At 39.0% G+C, this 26,916-nt stretch overlaps 1 protein-coding gene across 3 annotated transcripts in view; it reads left to right on the forward strand.

The window, feature by feature from the left end:
* Window positions 1-26,916, forward strand: part of PNPT1 (polyribonucleotide nucleotidyltransferase 1) — a 58,059-nt gene that overhangs the window by 14,743 nt on the left and 16,400 nt on the right. For all 3 annotated transcript variants that reach the window (XM_050754629.1, XM_050754631.1, XM_050754632.1), the window contains 10 exons: window positions 7,355-7,541; window positions 8,381-8,432; window positions 9,055-9,112; window positions 12,096-12,192; window positions 12,962-13,064; window positions 18,521-18,591; window positions 20,299-20,335; window positions 24,082-24,148; window positions 24,233-24,322; window positions 25,500-25,553. In XM_050754629.1, coding sequence (XP_050610586.1) covers window positions 7,355-7,541; window positions 8,381-8,432; window positions 9,055-9,112; window positions 12,096-12,192; window positions 12,962-13,064; window positions 18,521-18,591; window positions 20,299-20,335; window positions 24,082-24,148; window positions 24,233-24,322; window positions 25,500-25,553 — 816 coding nt within the window. The remainder of the gene's footprint in view (window positions 1-7,354; window positions 7,542-8,380; window positions 8,433-9,054; window positions 9,113-12,095; window positions 12,193-12,961; window positions 13,065-18,520; window positions 18,592-20,298; window positions 20,336-24,081; window positions 24,149-24,232; window positions 24,323-25,499; window positions 25,554-26,916) is intronic.

Raw genomic sequence — 26,916 nt, forward strand, 5'->3', positions numbered from 1 at the left:
GGATGGTCTCGATCTCCTGACCTCGTGATCCGCCTGTCTTGGCCTCCCAGAGTGCTGGGATTACAGGCTTGAGCCACCGCGCCCGGCCAATTTCAGTAATTATGTTTAGACTAATAAGTTATTAGTCTAAATAACTTAGTTTAAAAATAGAAGTTCTAAGTCTGGTAGTAACCATTTTATTAGTTTAAATATTATAATTTAGCTATTTCTAAGTCTGCTTGGTATCCTCTTGAGAAGTGACCCATTTCTACTAGGTGGAAAACGAGTAATAAAATAGAAGAAATGCATTGACCATGGGCCATTTTCACATCCTCCTTGTAACAGAAATGCCATACTTGCATGAATGAAAATCAAGTCCTTGTTCTGTGGAAGGAAAATGGACTTTAGCAGTCAGAATGACCTGGATTTGAAACCTGTCTCTGCCACTATAATCGTGTGATCTTGGACAAATTATTTAAGGGCTTTTATTGTTGGTTTATTCTACCATGTGATATTTGATGTGTGGGACTTTTTGACAGTGTTCTGATGTGGGAACATTTTGATGAAACAAACTATTCAACTATTACTGCTTTTTTGTACAAGTAATATGTGAAACATCTCATTTCCAGCTTCTGCTTCTGGTATGTTAGCCAGTGATAAAGTTAAAACTAGGTTCTATAAGAAAGAAAAATCCCCATGTATTAGTTGGGGGTTGTGTTGTCGAACAAAATAAGACTTAAACAGGATGGAAACGTTGTATTTCTCTCAGGTAAAAGAAATTCAGAGGTGGTAAATCTAAGACAGTGATAGTGGTTCCATGACATCTTAAGAAATCTAGATTCCTTTTAGCTTTCTCCTCTGTTATCCTCAAGATGTGGCCTCATCTTCATGCTTATGAACTGGCATGAAGAGCTCTGGCCAACGTATCTGACTTATAGGCAGGAGGAAGAAAAAAGAAGGGAATAGCAAAAAGGTGTGTGGCAGTTGAGTGAGTCAACCTGCGTTTTAAGCAGCTTTCCCAGAAATCCCCACACAGCAGTTTCTACTTACATCTCATTGAGCAGAACTGTGGCACATGACTATACCCTCGACTGCAAGGAAGGCAAGGAAATGATTTTTGTATTCTGCCTCCGGAAGGTAGGATTCGTACTGTGGGCAACTGTCAAAATGTAGAGAGGATATTCCAAAGAATGAGGAAGCTGTGAATAATAGATGATGTCTACTTCATGTTTGAGCATCTCGGAGCCTTGAGCAAAGTATTGGTTTCCTGTTCATCTGCATCTGAATTTTTTGCTGAAAGTTACAGTGTTCGTTTATTCTCTATTAGTAAACTAGTCTGGTTACTTTACAGGGAGGGTAGTTATGAAGATAGGAGTCAAGGTTTGCAAAGTGCCCAGCATGTTACTGGTACCTAATAAGCATACAGTTAATACTTGCTGTTATCATTAAGACACGGAAATAAACCTGTTGCTAATTGGTCATATAGCCGCTATCTGCCTTAGAGTTTGAACTCTTCTAATTGTAAGTAGACATTAGAGGAATGGACTAATTCACAATTTTTTTTTTTTTTTTTTTTTTGAGACCGAGTCTCGCTCTGTCTCCCAGGGTAGAGGAGTGCAGCAGTGCAGTCTCAGCTCACTGCAACCTCTGCCTCCCAAGTTCAATTGATTCTCCTGCCCAATCTCCCAAGTAGCTGGTATTATAGGCATGCGCCGCCACGCCCAGCTAATTTTTGTATTTTTAGTAGAGACGGGATTTTGCCATGTTGGCTAGGCTGGTCTTGAATTTCTGGCCTCAAGCGATCCACCTGCTTCGGCCTCCAAAAGTGCTAGGATTACAGGCATGAGCCACTGCACCCAGCAGAACCAAGGAATCTTTGCTGCACATATGGCATGCCATAGAAACCCCATAGGCAGACTTCCAGCTGGCTCTTCTCACCTGTTGCTCTCAGGAGGGAAGAATGAGACTCTAGAGACTGCATAAATTTCAGAGAGTAGTCTTGGGTAGAGGGAGACTGAGAGTAATTCAGAACCAACCTGTAAGGAGATGGTTTTTAGGAATTACCAGCCTCCAGTTTATGACTTTTGTATCACTATTTCCATGCAGCTATTTAACCAGCTCTCTGCATTCATAAAGATGCATCAAATATGCATTTTAACCCCTTGTTTACCTGTTAAAGTTAACATCGGGTCCAAGTGAAATACCACCATCATGGAACTTTTGTGATACAAAAATACAAAAAAGTAATTGCTACTATTTCGTTATTAAAATATTTAGTCGGCCGGGCGCGGTGGCTCACGCCTGTAATCCCTGCACTTTGGGAGGCCGAGGCGGGCGGATCACGAGGTCAGGAGATCGAGACCATCCTGGCTAACCCGGTGAAACCCTGTCTCTACTAAAATACAAAAAATTAGCCGGGCGCGGTGGCGGGCGCCTGTAGTCCCAGCTACTCCGGAGGCTGAGGCAGGAGAATGGCGCGAACCCGGGAGGCGGAGCTTGCAGTGAGCCGAGATGGTGCCACTGCACTCCAGCCTGGGCGACAGAGTGAAGACTCCGCCTCAAAAAAAAAAAAAATAAATGAAATAAAATAAAATATTTAGTCGTCCAAATGTTTTTTTTTTTTTTTTTTTTTTTTTTTTTTTTTTTTGGAAACCAAGTCTCTCTCGGTTGCCCAGGCTGGAGTGCAGTGGCACGATCTCGGCTCAGTGCAACCTCCGCCTCCCAGGTTCAAGTGATTGATTCTTTTGACCCAGCCTCCTGAGTAGCTGGGATTACAGGCGCCCGCCACCGCGCCCGGCTAGTTTTTTGTATTTTTTTAGTAGAGACGGGGTTTCACCGTGTTAGCCAGGATGGTCTCGATCTCCCGACCTCGTGATCCGCCCGTCTTGGCCTCCCAAAGTGCTGGGATTACAGGCTTGAGCCACCGCGCCCGGCCTGAGACAGGGTTTCACCATGTTTGCCAGGCTGGTCTTGAACTCCTGACCTCAGGTGATCTACCCACCTTGGCCTCCCAAAGTGCTGGGATTGCAGACTTGAGCCACCACTCCTGGGCAGTCATCCAGATCTTTAAAGTATAATCTTATAGGGCAAGAATAATTACTCCATGCTGTCAGCTGCTGGATTACTTCAACACCAACATTCTGAACAGTGCCATTTAGATGCTTGTTTTCAACTGGTATATTTAATATCACTAATATTTCTGTGTGTGAGAAGATATAAGTCAGGAAAAAGTATACCAATAACATGTTTTTAGAAAAGATTTTGTGTCTAGAATTTATAGCTTCAGCTAATCTCAAAACTGCATCTTCAACTGCTAAAATGGTTGACAGTTTATAGCAATCTTTGTTTTCGTTTTGTTTTTAGTTGAGATGGAGTCTTACTCTGTTGCCCAGGCTGGAGTGCTGTGGTGCGATCTGGGCTCACTGCAACCTCCACCTCTGGGTTCAAGTGATTCTCTTGCCTTGGCCTCACAAGTAGCTGAGACTACAGGCGCGTGCCACCACACCTGGCTAATTTTTTATTTTTAGTAGAGATAGAGTTTCACCTGTTGGCCAGGCTGGTCTCAAACTCCTGACCTCAGGTGATCCACCTGCCTCGGCCTCCCAAAGTACTGGAATTACAGGCGTGAGCTACCATGCCAGGCCTATAGCAATCATTTTGACAAGCTTTTATGTTTAATTTTTTAGCATCCGTGGCAGTGTTGTCCAGTAGAACTCTCTGCAGTGAAGGGAATGTTTTATATCTGATCATGTGGCTACTTAGCACTTCAGATGTGGCTAGAGTAACTGAGGAACCAAAATTTTAATTTTGTCTAATTTTAAGTCATTTAAATGCAAATAGGCATATGTGGCTAGTAGTTACCATATTGGACAGCACAGCTCTATAGACTCAACTGTAAGGAGTGTTCTTCCTTCCTTCCTTCCTTCCTTCCTTCCTTCCTTCCTTCCTTCCTTTCTTTCTTTCTTTTTTTTTTTTTTAGACAGAGTCTCACTCTGTCTCCAAGCTGTAATGAAATGGTGTGATTATGTGTCACTACAGCCTCAAACTCTCGGGTTCAAACGATCCTCTGTCCTCAGCCTCCTGAGTAGCTGGGAATCCAGGCCCATGTCACCACACCTGGCTAAAGGAATTTTCTTATAAAATATTTTTTAAAAGGAATTGCATTAAAGTTTAATGAGTGAAAACAAAATATATTTTGAGGGGAGGTATCCATTTTTCTTTTCTTTTTTTTTTTTTTGAGAGTCTCGCTCTGTTGCCCAGGCTGGAGTGCAGTGGCGCGATGTCGGCTCACTGCAAGCTCTGCCTCCCGGGTTTACACCATTCTCCTACCTCAGCCTCCCGAGTAGCTGGGACTACAGGCGCCCGCCACCTCACCCGGCTAGTTTTTTGTGTTTTTTAGTAGAGACGGGATTTCACCATGTTAGCCAGGATGGTCTCGATCTCCTGACCTCGTGATCCGCCCGTCTTGGCCTCCCAAAGTGCTGGGATTACAGGCGTGAGCCACCGTGCCCAGCCCCATTTTTCTTTGTCATATTCTTTTTTTTTAAATTTTATCATTATTTTTATTGGATATAGCATCTCACTATATTGCCCAGGCTATTCTTCTGGCCTCAAGTAATCCTCCTGTCTTGGCACTGTAATTACAAGCATGAGCCCCATGTCTAGCCATATATATATATATTTTTTAATCTGATTCTCAACTATTCTCACTCTGTTGTCCAGACTAGAGTATGAGTATAGTGGCATAATCATGGGTCACTGTACCCTCAAACTGCTGGGCTCAAGCGATCATCCTGCCTCAGCCTCTAGAAAAATAGCTAGGATTACAGGCACACCACCACAGCTGAGTTTTTTATCTTCTAGTTGTTATTTTTTTAGGACAGGACTTTGCTGTGTTGCTAAGCCTGATCGCAGACTCCTGGCCTCAAATAATCCTCCCACCTTGGCCTCCCAAAGTACTGGGACAATAGGTGTGAGCCATCATACCTGGCCACATATTTTATTTTTAAAAGTAATTTATTGAGATATAATTTATACCCATTAAATGAATTTTTAAAAATCTCCTGTTTAATTCTGTCAAAGTGAGAGGATATCCTGGAAATACAGATGAGAAAAAGAATATAGCCATCTTAGTATCATGTTATCATAGGAAATTTCTTCAGGCCTGGTGCAAAATATGGAAACCTTATTTCCCTTTACCCTCTCCCATTTGGAATGCAATTGTTTTCATTTTCTTCTACGGTTAGAACCATGTCAGGCAGCGTTAAAAATTTTTGCTTTTACTTCAAATGTCAACATAATTTAGAAAACTCAAGAGGGAAAGAAAAACTTATTGCTCTGTATTTACTCTTTTTCTCTCTTATTTATTTATTTATTTATTTTGAGATGGAGCCTTGTTCTGTCGCCCAGGCTAGAGTGCAGTGGTGTGATCTCGGCTCACTGCAACCTGTACCTCCTGTGTTCAAACGATTCTCATGCCTCAGCCTCCTGAGTATCTGGGATTACAAGCACCCACCACCACGCCTGGCTAATTTTTTTTGTATTTTTAGTACAGACAGAGTTTCACTATGTTGGCCATGCTGGTCTCGAGCTCCTGACCTCAGGTGATCTGCCCACCTTAGCCTCCCAAAGTGCTGGGATTACAGGTGTGAGCCACCATGCCCAACCTCTATGTTTATTCTTAGTTTGCATACTGATTTTCTTTCCTTTCTAACAGTCCACGATTTCTTCTCTTATTTTTTCATTTCTGTTTGGCAACAAATTTTTTTATTTCTCCTTTATTTGAGAGTCTTGACTTCCCCTTCCTTCCTTAGTATTTTCACTGGGTGTAGGATTCTGGGTTGACAGTTCTTTTCTTTCAGCACCTGAAAAATACCGTGCCACTTCCTTTTGGCCTGCATGGTTTCTGATGGTAAATCTGCTATTATTTGAATTGCTTTTCCCCTAGAGGTAAGGTGTCATTTTTCTCTGGCTGGTTTCAAGTTTTCGTCTTTTTTTTTCAGAAGTCTGATTATGATGTTTCTTGGCTTGGCTTTTTTGAGGATTACCCAGTTGAGAGTTTACTTTGAATCTGTAGGTTTGTGTCTGTCAAATTTGGGGAGTTTTCAGCAATTATTTTTTCTAGTACTTTTTTAGCCCTGACCTCTTTCTCCTATTCTTCCATGATTCTGATAACACAAATATTAGCTCCTTTCATGAGTCTACTTCCGTTGGCTGATGGAATTCCAACATATAAAGCACATTGAGAGGGTGGAGGCATTCATTCTATTATAAATTGAACCTAGAAACCTTAGAAGTAATGAGTTAGATAATAAATCTTAATGACAACAAGATGTGGTTAAATATATAAAATATGTTGATAACTATGCATTTGCCTGATCTTTGACTTTGTACAAGTTGAGAGACACCAGAACTGACACACAAGTAGGTAGGAGGCTAGTCAGCCTCCTGGAATGCAAAACTGAAACTGAATAGTAGATTTTAGAAGCCTAACTTTTACCTGCATTACACAGGAGTTTAATTGTTATAAAAGCTATCTGTTTATGATGGTCATTACAGTCCTTTAGTTGGCTTACTTGAAACACGATCACTGCAAAGATTTCCCCATCTGTGCAAGAATTAGACGATGTGACAATTAATTATTAAACAGGAAATATTTATTAGATTCCTATTGTGTTGCATATTTTTACATTTTATTTAAAATATGTATTGCCAGGCGCGGTGGCTCACGCCTGTAATCCCAGCACTTTGGGAGGCCGAGGCGGGTGGTTCACAAGGTCAGGAGATCGAGACCATCCTGGCTAATGTGGTGAAACCCCATCTCTAACTAAAAATACAAAAAATTAGCTGGGCGTGGTCACGGGCACCTGTAGTCCCAGCTACTCGGGAGGCTGAGGCAGGAGAATGGCATGAATCCGGGAGGCAGAGCTGGCAGTGAGCCGAGATCACGCCACTGCACTCCATCCTGGGCGACAGAGCAAGACCCCGTTTCAAAAAAAAAAAAAAAGTATTAAAAACAAAAGCACTTGTATACTTTAAAAGATTTAATTTTTATCTTATGTGACATAGCTCAATATCTTATTTTTTAAATATATACATAATTTATTTTTTTTCTTCTGTTTCATTTTTTATGGGAAATCCCTCCTTAAACTTAAGGAGAATATAAACCTAAATACGAATATCAAGGTGTCTTTATTCATTTACTGCTGCTTACATTTTGGAAGTATGTTGATTCTGAGGAAAGAAATCAAGGTGGATCTATCACTAAGAAGTAAAATTGATCCACAATATTTATGTCATGTCATGGTATTTGAAACTGTTATATTACTAAGAACTTTGATGGCAGTCATTTTTTTTTTCTTTTTCCTTTAAATAGTCATGTTGGAAGCCTCTGCAGAGAACATTTTACAGCAGGACTTTTGCCATGCTATCAAAGTGGGAGTGAAATATACCCAGCAAATAATTCAGGGCATTCAGCAGCTGGTAAAAGAAATTGGTGTTACCAAGAGGACGCCTCAGAAGTTATTTACCCCTTTGCCAGAGATTGTGAAACATACTCATAAGTAAGAACATCTGTGCAAATGAAAATATGAAATTGTCATCAGATTTAATTTCCTCGTGGGAGAGAAACTTCCCATGGAAGCACTGCCCATCCATTACTTCGTAAATAGCACTTTTCTGTTTTAAGAGTCATTCTCATATATCTGTTTACTCCCTTAAAAAGGATAAGCCCACATCACACTTGTAAGGCCTAACTTTGAATCTCAAACGAAAGAGGGTATTTGTTGGTCAAGATTCAGGTGATCACCACATCTCTCCATGTCTGGGAAAAAGAAAATAAATAAGATACTTGAATATCTAAGGAAGCTGTTGGAATTCTCAAAGAGAAATCAGATGTAATCACTGTTACATGCCCAGTGCTTAGAACATTAGGCAGACACTCAGTAAATGTAAATGAATCACTGATAAATTATTTTATTTGAAAAAATTGAAAAGGTTAAAACTTTCCCTTAATGTCAGTTGCACAGCCATCAGTCAGAAATTAAATTAACTCTTCCTAGCAAAAGAGTTTCCTGTGATAATTGAGCCAAAATGGGTAGAATGAAGGAAGGAAGAGGTTAAAAAGAGTATGTGAAAGGTGAAATTAATTGAACAATTAAAAAGAAGAGAACAGGATACCACATGTGGTTTCCCCTGAGAGGGTGAGAGAAAGAAATTTGGGTTCTGTGCCGTAAATAGTAAACAGATTAGCAATGATAAATAGCAATATAAATTTTTAATTCTTTCTGAAGTATTTATTAAAGTTTTAGCTGATTATTAAATATTTCAGTTTTGTTTATAATAGAAACTGCCTCATGTTTCCAAATATTAATATGCTAACATTTATTTTGTGCTTAAATAGACTCGCTATGGAGAGACTCTATGCAGTTTTTACAGATTACGAACATGAAAAAGTAGGTATACCCGAGTTGTGTCTTCTATAATTGCCCTAGGAATACATTTCTGTCATAACTCATGTAATTTTATGAATGTTAGTCCTATTTTTATTAAAAATCTCTAAACAAAAAGCTAACAAAAGTCTAATTGTTTCTCCATTCTTTTGTTTTGTTTTGTGTTTGAGACAGTCTCTCTCTATCTCCCAGGCTGGAGTGCAGTGGTGTGATCTCAGCTCACTGCAACTTTCGCCTTCCAGCGATTCTTCTGCCTCAGCCTCCCAAGTAGCTGGGATTGCAGGTGCACGCCACCACACCCAGCTATCTTCTGTATTTTTAGTAGAGACGAGGTTTCACCATGTTGGCCAGGCTGGTCTCGAACTCCTGGCCTCAAGTGATCTGCCCACTTTGGCCACCCAAAGTTCTTTTCTTTTTAGTATAAGTTTTAGGGGAGTGCACAAATGTATTTGAATGAATTAACAGGTAATATTTGTCATAAATCAATAACCAATTCCAGTGTTTTAAAGAATATTATAGTTAGATAAATCTGAGTAATTCACAATGTGTTCATTGTATAATAATTAGAAAATAGAAATGTTAAATGTCATGTATATGTAATAACTGAACCTCAACTTTCTTTTAGGTTTCCAGAGATGAAGCTATTAACAAAATAAGATTAGATACAGAGGAACAACTAAAAGGTAAATTTCATTTTATTTTATTTTGTTTTTTTGCTGAGGGCAGCTTTAATAAGGCATGGCTTGACTCTTGCTTCTTGGGATTAAAGATCAAAGAGGAAAGGCATCACATCCGTAGGAAAAGAAGAGTTCAAAGGACTTTGAACTTTACAGCTGCTGTTCCCTAGACCTGGAATGCTCTCTCGTAGCAGATGGTCTTCTTCTAACTCAAGGTTCAAATGCCACCTCTTCTCCAAAGCCTCCCCGAGCTGTTTCAGGGAAAGAGAAAGTCCCCTTTGCACAGAACCGCTATTACTATGTATTTTTTAATTTTAAAAGTGTTGAAAGAAATAATAGACTTTTAAAAAAACTTTGGTTGAAGATCTCAAATAAATGTTACTCTCATTGCTTCTCAGCTTTATTTTCAGTAAACTTGCAATAATGATAGGTCACAGGGTTACTGCTAAATTAACTTCTATAAATGTGGCTATCACTACATTTGATGCAGAGTAGGTACCTAGTAAATGTTGAATGTGAATGTTCCTGATCTTTTCTGAATCAAATTCTTATCATACAAGAAATGTAACCTGGTATTTTGTCATTTGAAAACACAAATATATTCTTTAAAATTATTGAGTTCTTGATCTGTGAAATTGCAGTGTTAGTAATACCTGGTTTATGGGGATTAAATGAGTGAATCATTTACATCTGTGCCTGGCACACAGTAAGTGTTCAATAAATGTTAACTGATGCTATTCTTATTAATACCTAGTGGAATCATAGGATACAGAACTTAGGTAATTTAGCTCTCCAGAAATTATTAAGCAAAGGATCTTACTGTATAATATCAACCTAACACAAATTGAATATAAATGAAGTATGACATAGTTTTTGTTAATTTTTCTAATAGACAAATATACTTTCACATGAATATTTATTTTAAGATAAAAAACTGGCCAGGTGTGGTGGCTCATGCTTGTAATCCCAGCACTTTGGGAGGCCAGGTGGATCACTTGAGGTCAGGAGTTCAAGACCAGCCTGGCCAATATGGTGAAACCCCATCTCTACCAAAAATACAAAAATTAGGCAGGCATGGTGGCAGGTGCCTGTAATCCCAGCTACTCGGGAGGCTGAGGCACAAGAATCACTTGAACCTGTTAGGCAGAAGTTGTAGTGAGCTGAGATCGCCACTGCACTCCAGCCTGGGCAATAGAGCAAGACTCCATCTCAAAAAAAAAAAAAATGCTGTTGGCATTGATATTAAGGCCATTAATTGTAATTGTCATTGAATAAGTTTAGTCCTTTCTCACTACATTTCATCCTAGTTGTTAAGAAAGAAATTTTATAGCAAATATTGTCTTATTTTAAAAGAAAAATGACTTTTTGTTTGTATTATACATAGTAGAATAGCTTCACGACCCTCTGGGTTGATAGGATATTTTAAATGTTTTGGTAGTGATTGTTCTCTTTTCTAAGTACAACTCAGTTAAAGCAGAAAAGATATTAAAGTCTAATATTAAAAATTATTCTTATCTGAGGAAGATACGATACTAATATATCTTTCTGTGATCATTTCTTATGTTTTGGTTACTTTGAAGTTATATTTAATAAACCATACACATGAGAGAACAGTACTTAAAACTTGGCATAAATTAATTGATAGGGTAGAGTAGCTTAACATCTAAACCCTAAGCTAAAAATAAAATGAAATAAAACCATAAGCCTTTGAGGCTGACAGATCTGTATTCAGGTCACAGCTGTATCAGTTAACTATCTGTGGTCTCAGGCAGTTTACTCCACCTCTTTATTTTTTATTTATGTTTTTTTTTTTTAAACTCTGGTTATCTCTTACACAGCACTCCACCCCTTTAAGCTTCAGTTTTTTCTTCTGTAGAATGGGAATAATAAAATTTATTTCATAAGTTATTATGAAAGTTAAAAGTATTAAAAACCAATAAAGTGCCTGCCTCATGAAAGCATTTGACAAATATTAGATAGAAAACAGTCTGTAGGGATTTATAATATATTTTTTAAATTGTTCCCCAATTTGCAGATTTAGATTAAAGGCAAAAGAGTGAGGGTGACTACTCTTAAAACTGTCAGTTAGGCCAGGCGCGGTGGCTCACGCCTGTAATCCCAGCACTTTGGGAGGCTAAGGCAGGCGGATCATCTGAGGTCAGGAGTTTGAGCCCAGCCTGAAGGCCAGCCTGACCAACATGGAGAAACCCAGTCTCTACTAAAAATACAAAAATTAGCTGGGTGTGTTGGCACATGCCTGTAATCCCAGCTACTAGGGAGGCCGAGGCAGGAGAATTGCTTGAACCCAGGAGGCGAAGGTTGCGGTGAGCTGAGATCATGCCATTGCACTTTAGCATGGGCAACAAGAGCGAAACTCCGTTTCAAAAAAAAACAAAAAAAGACTGTCAGACCTTTCCATAAAGGTTGGCTGGATTCTTCTGGTAACATAATAGAAAAGGGAACTGATGGGCCGGACGCAGTGGCTCACGCCTGTAATCCTAGCACTTAGGGAGGCCGAGGCAGGCAGATTGCCTGAGTTCAGGAGTTACAAGAGCAGCCTGGGCAACATGGTAATACCCCGTCTCCAATAAAATACAAAAAATTAGCCGGATATGGTGGCACACACCTGTAGTTCCAGCTACTCAGGAGGCTAAGGCAGGAGAATTGCTTGAACCCCGGAGACAGAGGTTGCAGTGAGCCAAGATTGCGCCATTGCACTCCAACCTGGGCAACAGAGTGAGACGTTGTCTCCAAAAAAAAAAAAAAAGAAAATTAAGTTCTCAATAACAACACCATTGTGGTACTTGGTACTTGATATGTCACAGTTGCTTGAGAACATTTATCTACTTTGTTTGCCTGAGGACTACATGTTCAGAGTCATCTCCCTTGGTTGATTCCTGTAGTTAGTTGATTTTATGCTATGACCTTTAGAGAAATCCTATCTCCTAAAAAGTAAAAAACTTTGTCTTGGTTTGTCTTTTTTCTATAGAAAAATTTCCGGAGGCCGATCCATATGAAATAATAGAATCCTTCAATGTTGTTGCAAAGGAAGTTTTTAGAAGTATTATTTTGAATGAATACAAAAGGTAAACATACCCTTTTTTGTTGAAATTTAAGTATGCACTGTCTCTGCAAGTTGCCTTGAAAATAGAAACTTGATCAAAGAAAGTTTGTTTTTTTTCAAGTGAACAGTAAAGAATTATAATATTTGCTATATAAATGGACACCTATTGAAGAAAGAAGATACATAGATATGTGACCATCTGTCTTGGGCCTTGTGTGTAAAGCAGTGCTTGCCAGCCCTGAGTGCACTTCAGGATTCCCTGTAGAGCATTTTTTTGTTTGTTTGTTTTTTGAGACAGAGTCTCACTCTGTTGCCCAGGCTGAGTGCGGTGGCGCAATCTCGGCCCAGTGCAAGCTCCACCTCCCGGGTTCACGCCATTCTCCCCGCTCAGCCTCCCAAGTAGCTGGGACTACAGGTACCCACCACCACGCCTAGCTACTTTTTTGTATTTTTAGTAGAGACGGGGTTTCACCGTGTTAGCCAGGTTGGTCTTAATCTCCTGACCTCGTGATCTGCCTGCCTCGGCCTCCCAAAGTGCTGGGTTTACAGGCGTGAGCCACCGCACCTGGCCTACCTATAGAGCTTTTTAACAACACAGTAATATAGGTTCAACTTCAGACGTTCTGATTCAGTGATATTCAGGATAGTGCTCAAGTATCTATTATTTTTTAAAGTTCCACAGGGGATTATGATACGCAACTGAGACTGAGAATTTCCTGGCAGAAATAAACACGTGTGATTTATCTGATTTCCAGTATGACTTCATGTATTTATTTCCCGTATCACTATAGGTGTGATGGTCGGGATTTGACTTCACTTAGGAATATAAGTTGTGAGGTGGATACGTTTAAAACCCTTCATGGATCAGCATTATTTCAAAGAGGACAAACACAGGTAATTTATGTAAAAAGGTCTAATTATTTGGTGAATTAAGAATGTTTAATTAGATCTAATAGAAGTACATTAGTAGATGCTGTAGGTTTTGTCATATGGTATATATTATTTATTTAAATTAATATCTGGCAGTTCTTGTTTGTTTGTTTAGTTTGAGACAGGTTCTTGCTTTGTCACTCAGGCTCCAGTGCAGTGGCACAATCATAGCTCATTGAAACCTCGAACTCCTGGACTCAGGTGATCCTCCCACCTCAGCTTCCCTAGTAGCTGGGACTACAGCCGTGTGCCACCGTGCCTGGTTAATTAAAACTTTTTTTTTTTTTGTAGAGACAAGGTCTTACTCTGTTGCCCAAGCTGGTCTCAAACTCTTGGCCTCAAGCAATCCTCCTACCACAGCCTCCCAGTGTTCTGGGATTACAGGCATGAACCACCACGCTTGGCCTCTCGTGTGTTTTTTATGTAATCTTAACAGTTTATTTGAGGTATAATTGCTATTCAATGAACTATGTTGTTTAAAATGTGTGTTTTGGTAACTTTTCACATGTATACAACTGAGAAATCAGTTAAGATAATGAACGGGCCAGGCATGGTAGCTCATGCTTATAATTCCAGCACTTTGGGAGGCCCAGGAGGGAGGATTGCTTGAGGCCAGGAGTTCGAGGTTGCAATGAGCTGTGGTTGTGCCATTGCACTCCAGCCTGGACTACCGAGCAAGACCCTATCTCTTAAAAAATTTAAAAATGAAAAAGATAATGAACATATCAGTTACCACCAAGAGTTTCCTCATGCCTTTTTGTAATTCCTTCTTCCTGCCCCCCACCTCCTCAAGAGACTACTGATCTGCTTTTGTCACTATAAATTAGTTTGCATTTTCTAGAATTATCTGATATTTCTGTTATATCTTTCTTTTAATATTGGGTATACAAAATTGAGTAACTCAGACTCCAGTTTATGGCATATTGTCATTGTTGACCTATTCAAGGCCCACATTGTTTTCTCCATGTAGCCTGTACAGTTCTATTCTTTTTCTATTCTTTATTCTTTACATAGGCACCCACTCTTGTATTTAACAGGTAGCCTTCTGGTTCTCCTTCTGTTCGTTTATTAATATTTACCTACCTCTGTATTCATTGTTCTATGTACCATATTATGCTTTATACCTCTTTCCCACATTAATTGTTTCTTTAATTCTATCAATCTGATAGGTACCAAGTAGTATCTTTTTGCTTTAATTTGTATTTTCCTGATTACTAGTGAGGCTGAGCATTATTTATATGACAGCCAGTCAACATCGTCACTGCACAAACCATGCCCTGGAGAACTGCACACCTCCAGGGCACTATTTTCACATGGATATTGTCCCCTAGAGTTGCGCAGTGTGGTGACCCTGCTTCAGGTTTGCCCTTTTATGAATTTTCTGTCCATATCCTTTGGCCAGTTTTTCTTTTTTTAATATGGTTTACTGTATTTTACCTGCTATTTTGCAGTAATTTCTCTTTTTTTTTTTTTTTTTTTTGAGACAGAGTCTCGCTCTGTCGCCCAGGCTGAAGTGCAGTGGCGCGATCTCAGCTCATTGCAAGCTCCGCCTCCCGGGTTCACGCCATTCTCCTGCCTCAGCCTCCTGAGTAGCTAGGACTACAGGCGCCCGCCACCGCGCCCGGCTAATTTTTTGTATTTTTAGTAGAGACGGGGTTTCACTGTGGTCTCGATCTCCTGACCTCGTGATCCGCCCGCCTCGGCCTCCCAAAGTGCTGGGATTACAGGCGTGAGCCACCGCGCCTGGCCTGCAGTAATTTCTTAAGTGTTTTAAATATTAATTCCTTTTGGTAACAAACTTTTTATATATATATGTCTCTTTTATTGATTGCCTTTTAACTTTGCCTGTGGTAGTCTACTATGTTTAGAGTAAACCTGAAATCTTTAGTTCTGATATAAATTCTTCTGTACCTTAAAGTCACAAAGTTACTCACCTACTTTTTCTATTAGCTTTCTAGTTTTAGCTGTCAAATTTAGACCATTAGTCGATCTTTGAGTTTATTCCTACACATTGTATAAAATGAAAACCTCCATAGTGAGCCAATTTTACATTATTTACTAATACTTTATTTTTCTCAATGACTTGAGATGTTACCTTATGATAGTCAGAGTTTATAAACACATTGTTAAGCTATATCCTTTTTCATTGTTACGTGAATTTTCTGGGCCACTGTCAAACTATTTTAATTATTATGATTTAGGGATATATTTTAATATCTGAGAAACAAGTCATCTTCCCTGTTGGTTTAATCCCCTCAAAATTATCTTAAACTTTAGGTACATTTGTTCCTTTGTTTGAATTTTAGTATTATATCAAGTTCTCAAAATTTCCTTTTAGGATTTACAATTATAATTGCACTAAATTTTTATATTAATCTGAGAGAAGAATGATACTTTTACAATTTAAGTTAGAGTCTTTACAGTGAATATAGTGTGTGTCACCTTTGATTCAGGTTTTGTTTTATGCTCTTTAGTCAAGTTTTTAAAATGCCTTTATTAAGATGTTCTGCATACTTTTGTTATCCATTGTGACAATCTCTGGCTTTGTAGCTGTAGTACTTCGTCCATTCATGTTGAATTTAAGCATTGATGTGATTGAATTTACTGTCATTTTATTATTTTTCTTTTGCCCTTCTGTTTTTTGTTTCTCTATTTTTTACTTTCATTCAGCCTTCTTTTTGAATGAATTAAATATTTTTTTAGAATTTTATTTTAATTTGCCTATTTATTTTTTAGCTGTACCTCTGAATTATTTTCCAGTGATTACTGTAGAAATTACAGCATACATTCATAACTTCTCACAGGTCTTTTTATTTATATATTTTTGAAAATTTTTGTAGAGACAGGGTTTCGCCATATTGCCCAGGCTAGTCTTGAATTCCTGGGCTCCAGCAGTCCAGTCCTCCTGCCTTGGCCTCCCAAAGTGCTGGTATTACAGGCGTGAGCCACCATGCCAGGCCCTCACAGTCTTTTTAGAATTAATTTTGTACCACTTAATATAAAATGAAGAAACTTTGAAACCATTTAGGTGCATTTCCCACCTCTTCTATCCTTTATATTGCAGTTGTCTTATGAGTTACATCTGTATGTGTCATAAACCCCCACAAGGCGGTGTTACAACTTTCCTACAATCATGTCTTTTAAAGAAGTAATAAGAAAAAGACAGGTTTTTATATTGGCCCACATATTTACCATTTCTGGTGCTTTTTATTCCTTTCTGAAGATCCAAGTGTAGATCCAGTATCATTTCCCTTCATTCTGACAAGACTTCCTTTAATATCATCCTGTGAGTTTTCTTTTTTTGAGATGGAGTCTCGCTCTGTTGCCCTGGCTGGAGTGCAGTGGGGTGATCTGTGGCGCGACCTCGGCTCACAGCAAGCTCTGCCTTCTGGGTTCACGTCATTCTTCTGCCTCAGTCTCCCGAGTAGCTGGGACTACAGCTGGCCACCAACATGCCCGGCTAATTTTTTTGTATTTTTAGTAGAGACTGGGTTTCACCGTGTTAGCCAGGATGGTCTCGATCTCCTGACCTCGTGATCCGCCCGCCTCGGCCTCCCAAAGTGCTGGGGATTACAGGTGTGAGCCACTGCGCCCAGCCCATCATATGAGTTTTCTATTAACAAATTCTTATCTTTTGTTTTTCTGAAATGTCTTTATTTTGCCTCTGGGTACAAAGAATCTTTTTGCTGTGTATAGAATTCTGGGGTGAGCCTTTTTTTCTTTTAGCACCTAAATATGTTTCAGTGGTTTTTGTTCTCCATGTTTTTCTGATGAAAAAGACACATTCAAATCATTCTTCCTTATATATTATTATTGTTTTCATGTGGGTGCTTTCAAGATTTGCTCCTTATCTTTGGTTTTCAGCATTATGATTGAAAGGTATGATTTCCTTTGAATTTATCCTGCTAAAAGTGTCCTGAGCCTAAATCTGTACATTCATGTCTTTCACCAAACTTGAGAATTTTCATTGATTATTTCTTCAAATATTTTTTCCTGGCTCATTTTCTCTCTTCTTGCCTTCTGGAATTGCAGCTGCACGTATCCTTTTGATACGGTCCCACAGGTCACTGCAACTATATTCTCTTTCCTCTCTTCTGCAAATTAGACAATTTTGGTTCATTCATCTTCATGCTTACTGACTCTTGCTATCTCCTTTCCATTATGAGATATTAAAGTTTTCAATTGTAGAATTTCCACTTTTTTTTTTTTTATGTCCTTTGAGTATAGTTATAATAGCTGTTAAAAATCTTTTGTCGCCAGGCATGGTGGCTCACACCTGTAATCCCAGCACTTTGGGAGGCCAAGGCCGGTGGATCATGAGGTCAGGAGATTGAGATCATCCTGGCTAACACAGTGAAACCCCATCTCTACTAAAAATACAAAAAATTAACCGGGTGTGGTGGCACACACCTTTAGTCCCAGCTACTTAGGAGGCTGAGGTAGGAGAATTGTCTGAACCCGGGAGGCGGAGGTTGCAGTGAGCAAGATCGTGCCCCTGCACTCCAGCCTGGGCAACAGAGCAAGACTGTGTCTCAAAAAAAAAAAAAAAAAATCTTTTGTCTGCTAATCCACCATCTTCATCTACTCAGAATCAGCCTCCATTCCTGTTCTTATTTCTTGAGAATGGGCCCTGTTTCCTTGTACGTTGTTTTCTGGATGTTGTGAATGATACATTGTAGAGTCTCTGGATTATGTTATGTCTCTACAAAGAAGACTGATTTTCTTAATTTTTTTTTTTCTTTTTCTGAGATGGAGACTTGCTCTGTTGCCCAGGCTGGAGTACAGTGGTGTAATCTCGGCTCACTGCAAGCTCCGCCTCTCGGGTTCAAGCTATTCTTCTGCCTCAGCCTCCCAAGTAGCTAGGGCTACAGACACACGCCACCATGCGCAGCTAATTTTTGTATTTTTAGTAGAGACAGGGTTTCACCATATTGGCCAGGCTGATCTCGAACTCCTGACCTCGTGATCCGCCCGCCTCAGCCTCCCAAAGTGCTGGGGTTACAGGTGTGGGCCACCATGCCTGGCCTGATTTTTTTTTTAATTTTAAGCAGGCAGTCGTATTGGCTGAACCTGTATTGAGGCTTCCTTAGCGTACTCTCATACATAGTTCTTAAAAATATTGCTTTCTTTTCATGCCTTCTTTCCCCAGCACTCCTAGTGCAGTGCTTTACATATGTAGTCTGTGCAGTGCTTTACATATGTAGTCTGTGCAATGTTAGAACTTTGGATTATTGAGGTTTACACATAGTATGAATATTTGTAGAACAAATAAGTGTATACTGCACTTAGTAGCATGGCAAGCTTTGTGTAGGATGTACTTATCCCATTTTTTTAAGAGTGAGTTGGATTCTTCAAGTATTTTTAGTTTTCATCTTTGTGGTTAGTATATTAAAGCCTGAGGAATTCTTTCTCTTTTTTAGGTGCTTTGTACCGTTACATTTGATTCATTAGAATCCAGTATTAAGTCAGATCAAGTTATAACAGCTATAAAGTAAGTTATGTTTTTACGATGTTTGTTATGTTTTATGATATCCTAGTATATAATTAAAGCTTACGTGGTATATTATTAATTATTGTTACTTTGTTAACCGTGTTTTTGTAATTCATTTTTCTGATTACATCATCATGATTTCAAAGGATTTTGTGTGTGTGCTAGATTGTCTTCTAAATTACTGATTTGGAACAGATGTTAGTAAAGCATTTAATTCTTTAATGTGAGTACATTTAGTTCGTTCTCTGTCTCTAGAATGATTTCTTAGGACAGACTTCCTTGGTAATCTTGAATGGATTGGTTTTTCTATTTGAAACAAGAGAGCAAATAAATACACAAAAGCCCCTATTGCTGAAAATGATCTGGAGGCTGTTAATGAAAAACCTTGTTAATGAAAAGCCTTGTTGAATCGCGTTGTGATTTTGTGTTCAGAAATACTTGGCTGTCCTCCTCTACCCCTAAAAAGTCAACAGTAAAATCATGCTGATAAATTTTGATGATAAGAATCTGTATTGTAGGCTGGGCGAGGTGGCTCACGCCTGTAATCCCAGCACTTTGGGAGGCTGAGACGGGCGGATCACGAGGTCAGGAGATCGAGACTATCCTAGCTAACACGGTGAAACCCCATCTCTACTAAAAATGCAAAAATTAACCGGGCGTGATGGTGGGCACCTGTAGTCCCAGCTACTCAGGAGGCTGAGGCAGGAGAATGGCGTGAACCCGGGAAGCGGAGCTTGCAGTGAGCTGAGATCGCGCCACTGCACTCCAGCCTGGGCGACAGAGCAAGACTCTGTCTCAAAAAAAAAAAAAATCTGTATTGCAGTCCTCACCAGCATTATTGCATAGAGTCTTGACACTCATAGCCAGTTCTTTATTTTCCTCAGTGCGTAGTAGGGCTACTTCCTGTTCCTGGTTAAGGGTCTCAGAAGACCACACGGCCTGGCCTCCCTTTGCCTGCTGCCCAACTGATGGGGATAATTCCCAGTATCTTCAGGATAGCCGCTGTACTTGTTTTCCATGTATCTGATAGGATCGACAGTGCAGCTGTGTGTGTGAAGGTGGAATGCAGAACACTGGGCTTGGTCAGGGTACCTCCATATATTCCAGTCTTAGGTCTATAACCTGTGTAAATAAAGGGGCACACATGGTCACTCAGATTTCTATTTCTTATAAAATGAACTGGGCCAATGACCTGCTATAATCCTCTCTAGCTCCCAAAATCTGTGATTCCTTTAGTCCTCTGAAGGAGTTTGGTTTTTAGATTTCTTTCTCCAAAGCTACAGTTTATGATCATGCAGATTCTGCCCCATCCCAGGACTTTTTCTTCATTTCACATATTGACTGGGAGAAGCATTGTAGCTCTGAGATTTAACTAAGGTGAGTATAGCATTTAGGATTCTTTCAGTAGTTATTAATGCTTAAAAATACATCTATTGTCTTGCCTTAGTATTCAAATCTGGATATTTAAGGACTTATATTTAAGGCAAAATTGGTTTCCTAAATCTGTACAATTCATTCATGAGCCCCAGAAGAAAATATCACGTCACAATCATCCTTCTAATTAATTCTTTGGTTTTCAGTTTCAGTCTGATTTTTCATTAACACCTAGTTGTTTTGTAAAATACCCTTAAATCTGTTTTAGTTGTGTTTTGAAATAAATATGTTTTTTCCCTATGATGTTTTTAATATTATGCCTTTTATTTGTAGTGGGATAAAAGATAAAAATTTCATGCTGCACTATGAGGTAAGGTGAATTTTTTTCCCCAAAATTTTATTTTATTAATTTTTATGAGACAAGGTCTCACTCTGTTGCCCAGGCTGGAGTGGAATGGTGCAGTCTCAGCTCACTGCAACCTCTCCCTCCCAGGCTCAAGACATCCTCCCGCCTCAGCATCCCAAGTAGCTGGGATTACAGGCTTGTGCAACCACAATTGGCTAATTTTTCTATTTTTTTCTAGAGATGGGGTTTTGCCATGTTGCTCAGGCTGGAACATTTTATTTTTAAAAACTTCCAGGATACAGTAAAGTTGAAAGAACTTTACATTGACTATCCATATATCCACTATCTGGGTTTTACCAATAATATTTTAGTTTTCTAGTTTTATCATATATCTATTAAGGTCAGTTTGGGGCTACTATTTTATTGCTTATAGAAGGCATGGCAAGCTTTGTGTAGAATGATAAATAGAGATGTAGTATTTTTAGAGAGTACTTTAGCACTCTCTACTAAAGTACTAAAGTCTCTAAAGTACTACTTTAGAGAGATAAGACATAAATACTTTAGAGAGATAAATAGTACTTTTCTAATCAACAACTTCCTGTTCTAAGTCATTAAGTCATGCATAAAATCTAAAGAAAGTATAGCAGACAATATCGTTGTAGGTTTAAAAAAAAAAAAAAAAAAAGTCATGCCTGTATACATGTGTGTCAAACAAAAGTAGAGTTTTTTAAATACCTCAAGTGACAAATCACCTTATTCGCTCATTGAAATGTTCATATTTATACTCAGTTGATTGGTAGTGAAAGATGAGACATTTAATATTAAGTTACTTTATATGAGATGATTCTAGATAATTGAGTTTGTGATTGACTTTATTCACAACAAATCCTAAGGGACTAGACCTAATATAAAGTACTTTTAATTTTATTATTTGAAGAATATACATGGAGAGCAGGGCATGGTAGCTCATACCTGTAATCCCAGCACTTTGGGAGGCTGAGGATGGAGGATTGCTGAGCCCAGAAATTCAAGACCAGCTTGGGCAACATGGTGAGATCCTGTCTCTACAAAAAAATCTAAAAATTAGCCAAGCATGGTGGCATCTGCCTATAGTCCTAGCTACCCGGGAGGCTGAGATGGGAGGATTATTTGAGCCCAAGAGGTTGAGAATGCAGCAAGCCATTATCACCCCGCTCCACTTCAGCCTGGGCAACAGAGTGAGACCCTGTCTCAGATAATAAAAATAAAAGGAATACAACATGAGAGACTTACGTAAAGTAGCAAGTCATTTCGCTTTTGTGTAACCCTTGGTGGCTGCCCAGAATCCCAGCATTTCACTTTTGCTGATTCTGCTGTAATCAATAGAGAACATTTTTCATAGAAAGTATATGCTACAAAATACCCATAAACATCGAGATTCATACAGGTCTTGAATCCCTTATAAATATCTCGTTCTGGATATACCCTGGTGCTACAGAAGCCAGAGAGGAATTGTAATTGAGTAAAGCAGGTTTTTTGTCATGAGCTGGAGAGCATGTGGCAGTCTTAAAAGGGCAGCTGTGCAAAATGGAGGTCTAGCTGATTATTAGGTTAAGGGGGTTGGGGAGGGAGCTGGAGAAGGATATGGGCCATTATTGCCATATTTTATTTTTTTAAATCTCTTTATTATAAAATAAAGCATAGGTGCTGAAAACTGTATGAAACAAAGGATGGCTTAATAAGTTTTTATAAGGCAAATACCCTTGTAACCACCATCCAAGTCAGGAAATTTAACATTTCCAGCCACCTCAAAAGCCCCTCCATGTTTTTCATCCCAATCTCAATACCCTTCGTCTCCTAAAAGTAGGTAACTACTCAAGTTTTATAGTAATCATCTTGGATTTCCTGGCTCCATTTCTAGATACTATAGTTTAGTCTTGTTTTTTTTCTTTAAAATGTTTGATATTTCCTTTTCTGTTTTAGTTTGTTTGAGACGGAGTCTCACTGTGTCACCCAGGCTGGAGTACAGTGGCACCATCTTGGCTCACTGCAACCTCCATCTCCCGGCCTTAAGTGATCCTTCTGCCTCAGCCCCCTAAGTAGCTGGACTATAGGCACCACCACACAACCCGCTAATTTTTAGATTTTTTGCAAAATGGGGTTTTGCCATGTTGCCCAGGCTGGTCTCAAACTCCTGGGCTCAAGCAGTCTGCCTGCCTCAGCTGGGATTATAGACATAAGCCACCATGCCTGGCCTGATATTTCTTTAAGTCTTTTTAAATCTATACATTTCTCCTCCATTACATTCTTTTCTTACAGTCTATCTGTTGAAGGCCCATAACCATTTGACTTATAGTCTCCCAGATTGGGGGTTGCTGATTGCTCACTCGTGGTGCAATTCAACGTGTTCCTCTGCCCTCTCTATTTCCTGCAAATTGACTGCTAGATCCAGAGGTTTAATCAGATTACTGCTCCATCCACTGCTTTTAAGAGCAGTGGCTCACGCCTATAATCCCAGCACTTTGGGAGGCCGAGGCGGGCGGATCACCTGAGGTCGGGAGTTCAAAACCAGCCTGACCAACATGGTGAAACCCCGTCTGTACTAGAAATAAAAAATTAGCCGGGCATGGTGGTGCATGCCTATAATCCCAGCTACTTGGGAGACTGAGGCAGGAGAATCGCTTGAACCTGGAAGCAGAGGTTGCAGTGAGCTGAGATCGCACCGTTGCACGCCAGCCTGGGCAACAAGAGCAGAACTCCGTCTCAAAAAAAAAAAAAAAAAATTATTGTTAAACTGGAATTATAGATATTTGGGGAAATTTTTTTTTTTTTTTTTTTTAATTTAAACGGAGTCTCTGTTGCACAGGCTGGAGGGCAGTGGTGCAGTGTCGGCTCCCTGCAACCTCTACCTCCTGGGTTCAAGCAATTCTTGTGCCTCAGCCTCCTGAGTAGCTGGGATTACAGGCATGCGCCACCACGCCCAGCTAATTTTTGTATTTTTAGTAGATAGAGGGTCTCACCATGTTGGCCAGGCTAGCCCCAAACTCCTGAGCTCAAGTGAGCTGCCTGCCTTGGCCTCCCAAAGTGCTGGAATTACAGGCATGAGCCACTGCACCCGACCTGAAACTACAGATTTTTATCGGAAGTCTTCCTATTGTCAAATGATCACAACTAATTCATATTTCTTCAAGATAACATATACATCAAATAAAACAGTTTGCAACCACTGTCTAAAATAAAACTCTTACAGAAAAGAGCTGTTTCCTCCATACATTTTTGTCATTACGTTTTGCTTGAGAAATACTTCAAAATATGCAACTTTCCCATTCATGTATTTTGTTTCATATCTGAAAAAGGTAGTGGAGAGAGATAACTCTAAAAAGTATCAGTGTAAATTAAATTTCAATTTAGTGAAATAAATGTGGGCTTTGCTATGGGTAAAAAAATCTGATTCTTCAATGTGTACTTTTTAAATATGTACATATTTTTTCTTATTACAAAAATATAACATTTTGTTATTGTTAATAATTTAAATGTAATGGAAGTTTATGGTGTAAATCTCCATACCCCTCCAGTTCCCGCATCCTAATCCATTTACATACTTGTAATAGCTACTTTTAGCAATTTGGTATGTATGTTAAATTTATATCGTACATTTTCTGTATATTTATGAATGTACTTTTTTAAAAAACAAAAATGAGATTCTACTGTTCTATAAGTTCTATTATTTTGGTAATATAACTTGGACATCTTTCTATGTCAATTGTATATGTGTGTGTGTTTTTTTTAAGTTTCCTCCTTATGCAACTAATGAAATTGGCAAAGTCACTGGTTTAAATAGAAGAGAACTTGGGCATGGTAAGTACAGATCTGTAAACTTATACAGTATTCTTACAGAGACTTAATACATTTTTTTACTTACTGTTTTCTATTCTAATTTAGGTGCTCTTGCTGAGAAAGCTTTGTATCCTGTTATTCCCAAAGATTTTCCTTTCACCATAAGAGTTACATCTGAAGTCCTAGAGTCAAATGGTACAGTATTGAAATACTTCTTTCATAGTAGAAAAGACCATATTCCCTATTCTATTATTAAGTTTTCAAATGTAGTGTTACATTTTGTTTATTACTACAGAACCCAAGTATATTGCAAGAGAAAAATGTATTGAGTTAATCATATACTTGTCTTAATCTCTGTTCTTAGCTAATGAGTTGTTTTGAAAGCAATATAAAACAAATGCTTTTCTTTATCTGTTACAGTAGATCCAGTTTGGCTTGTTTCTTTACTTTTACAAACAAACCACAGAACAAGGTTATCAGAGAGGAGAAGGGCCAAAATAGAGTGATCATTAGGCAGGGGATACCTGTCACATATCCACATGAATAATAACTGGACATCACAGAGGGAGTCTAGGCAAGAGGTCACATTTAAATAAAAAATTCGTCCATGGGTCAAGGTACGGTACAGTCATTAAAGGCAGAAAGGTCATGGAGTTCTTAAAGGTGTAACAGACATAAATCAGATAGTCACAGATTTTGAGAGAAAAATACCAAAGTAAACTCAGAATTTAAACTAAAGACTTTGTGGTTCTCTACTGGGTGTGACTAAACTAATGGGCTTATGCGAGTGAGAGAGCCAAAGCCCTATATCTTTAACTACTTCTGATAAGCAAGAAAAAAGATATGCCCTAGGAAGTCTATTAGAATATCTGTAGCAATACTGTGCAATAGAACTTTATGTGATGGGCTGGGTGTGGTGGCTCACACCTGTAATCCCAGCACTGTGGGAGGCCGAGGCGGGCGGATCACAAGGTTCCGAGGGTCTAACATGGTGAAACCCTGTCTCTACTAAAAATACAAAAAATTAGCTGGGTGTGGTGACAAGCTGAGACTCCATCTCAAAAAATAATAATAAAATAAAACTTTTTGTGATGATAGAAATTCTCTTTCTCTGTGCTATCTAGTTGAAGAATTAAATTTATTTTAATTGATTAAACTTTAAGTCACCACTTATGGCTAATGGCTACCATATTGGATCATGCAGCCCCATAGTTTATAGCTTAAAAGAACTTGCCTTAGGTGCTTTTAAAAAAGAGAGACTATTGAATATTTGTATTGTAATGGAATATTTATAAGGAAATAACCACTAGTAATACTTTGCTACATTTAAAAAAATCAGTATAATATAAAGCAGGTATTTTTTTTTCTATAGGGTCATCTTCTATGGCATCTGCATGTGGCGGAAGTTTAGCATTAATGGATTCAGGTAAAAGAATTATGTCTCAGAACTGCTGATATTGCTCATGCCTGTAATCCCACCACTTTGGGAGGCCAAGGCAGGAGGCTCACTTGAGGCCAGGAGTTGAAGACCAGCCTGGGCAACATAGCAAGACCCCATCTCTACAAAAAAGATTAAAAAAAAACATGCTAACCTTTCATACACACCTGTTAGTATAAAATATAAGATTTCTTTAAATTTGGGTTTTAGTAAAACTCAAAGTCAGATTACAGATGACCAAATCAAGCCAGAGCAAGATGGTTGAAAAGTAGAGCTTCAGATATCCAGATATCTGCTGGAATTCTTATTTTTAGCTAAAAGCAGTACACTGAAAAATTTTTATTTGCATTGGTGACCTAGTAAACTTTATTTCCTTCCAAAAGGTAGAGAGCTCCAGAATTGATTCCAATCACCAAGGAAGTTTTGCTTAGTAAGTACTATTAGGACTTAAGAGAAAGCAACTGTATTCTTTCAGTCAATTTATACAAGCCAAGAGAACAATGCCACTCAGGCATGTACACACAATTTTAGGAAGGCGGACTACAAATGGTTCATTATAATCCCCAGGTCTGAAATGCCAAAAAGGAACGTATTATGCTTGGAGGTTTTTTTTTTTTTTTTTTTTTGCCTTCTGAGACAGAGTCTCGCTCTGTTGCCCAGGCTGGAATGCAGTGCTGCAATCTTTGCTCACTGCAACCTCTGCCTCCTGGGTTCAAGTGATTCTTCTGAGTAGCTGGGATTACAGGCATGTGCTACCACGCTTGGCTAATTTTCATATTTTTAGTAGAGATGGGGTTTCACCATATTGGCCAGGCTGGTCTCGAACTCCTGACCTCGTGATCCACCCACCTTGCCCTCCCAAAGTGCTGGGATTACAGGCGTGAGCCACAGCGCCTGGCTGCTAGGAGATTCTTAAAACCAGTTCGTGCCAAACTGTCGTCAATGCTGCTATTCAAGAAGAAAGAGAAGGAACCTAAAGACACTAAAGAGGCCACAGGAGTTCTCTGATAAGTTCATACATTTACAGTACTGGCATGAAAGATAGAAAGGAGGGCCGTAACAGAGGATAAAATGAAAACATGGTGTGAATATATAGTAATATTATCTAGAAAAATTAAAAACAGGCCAAAGCAAAAAATGCTAAAGGCACTTTTCTAATTTATTCAATAAAGGAAAACATAATCTGATGTTTAAGGTAGCTGGTAAAATACTGCTGCTACTCTTTTCATCTTCAGTCTTTCACTCTACAAATCTTTACTTTGTGGCACCTATGTGCCAAGCACTGATCTAAGTTCTTAGGACATGGTGATGAACAAAACAGTCTTCGTCTTCATGGCACTTGTGTTTCCAT

The sequence above is a fragment of the Macaca thibetana genome, chromosome 13 (assembly GCF_024542745.1).
Source record: "Macaca thibetana thibetana isolate TM-01 chromosome 13, ASM2454274v1, whole genome shotgun sequence".
NCBI classification, from domain to species: Eukaryota; Metazoa; Chordata; class Mammalia; order Primates; family Cercopithecidae; genus Macaca; species Macaca thibetana.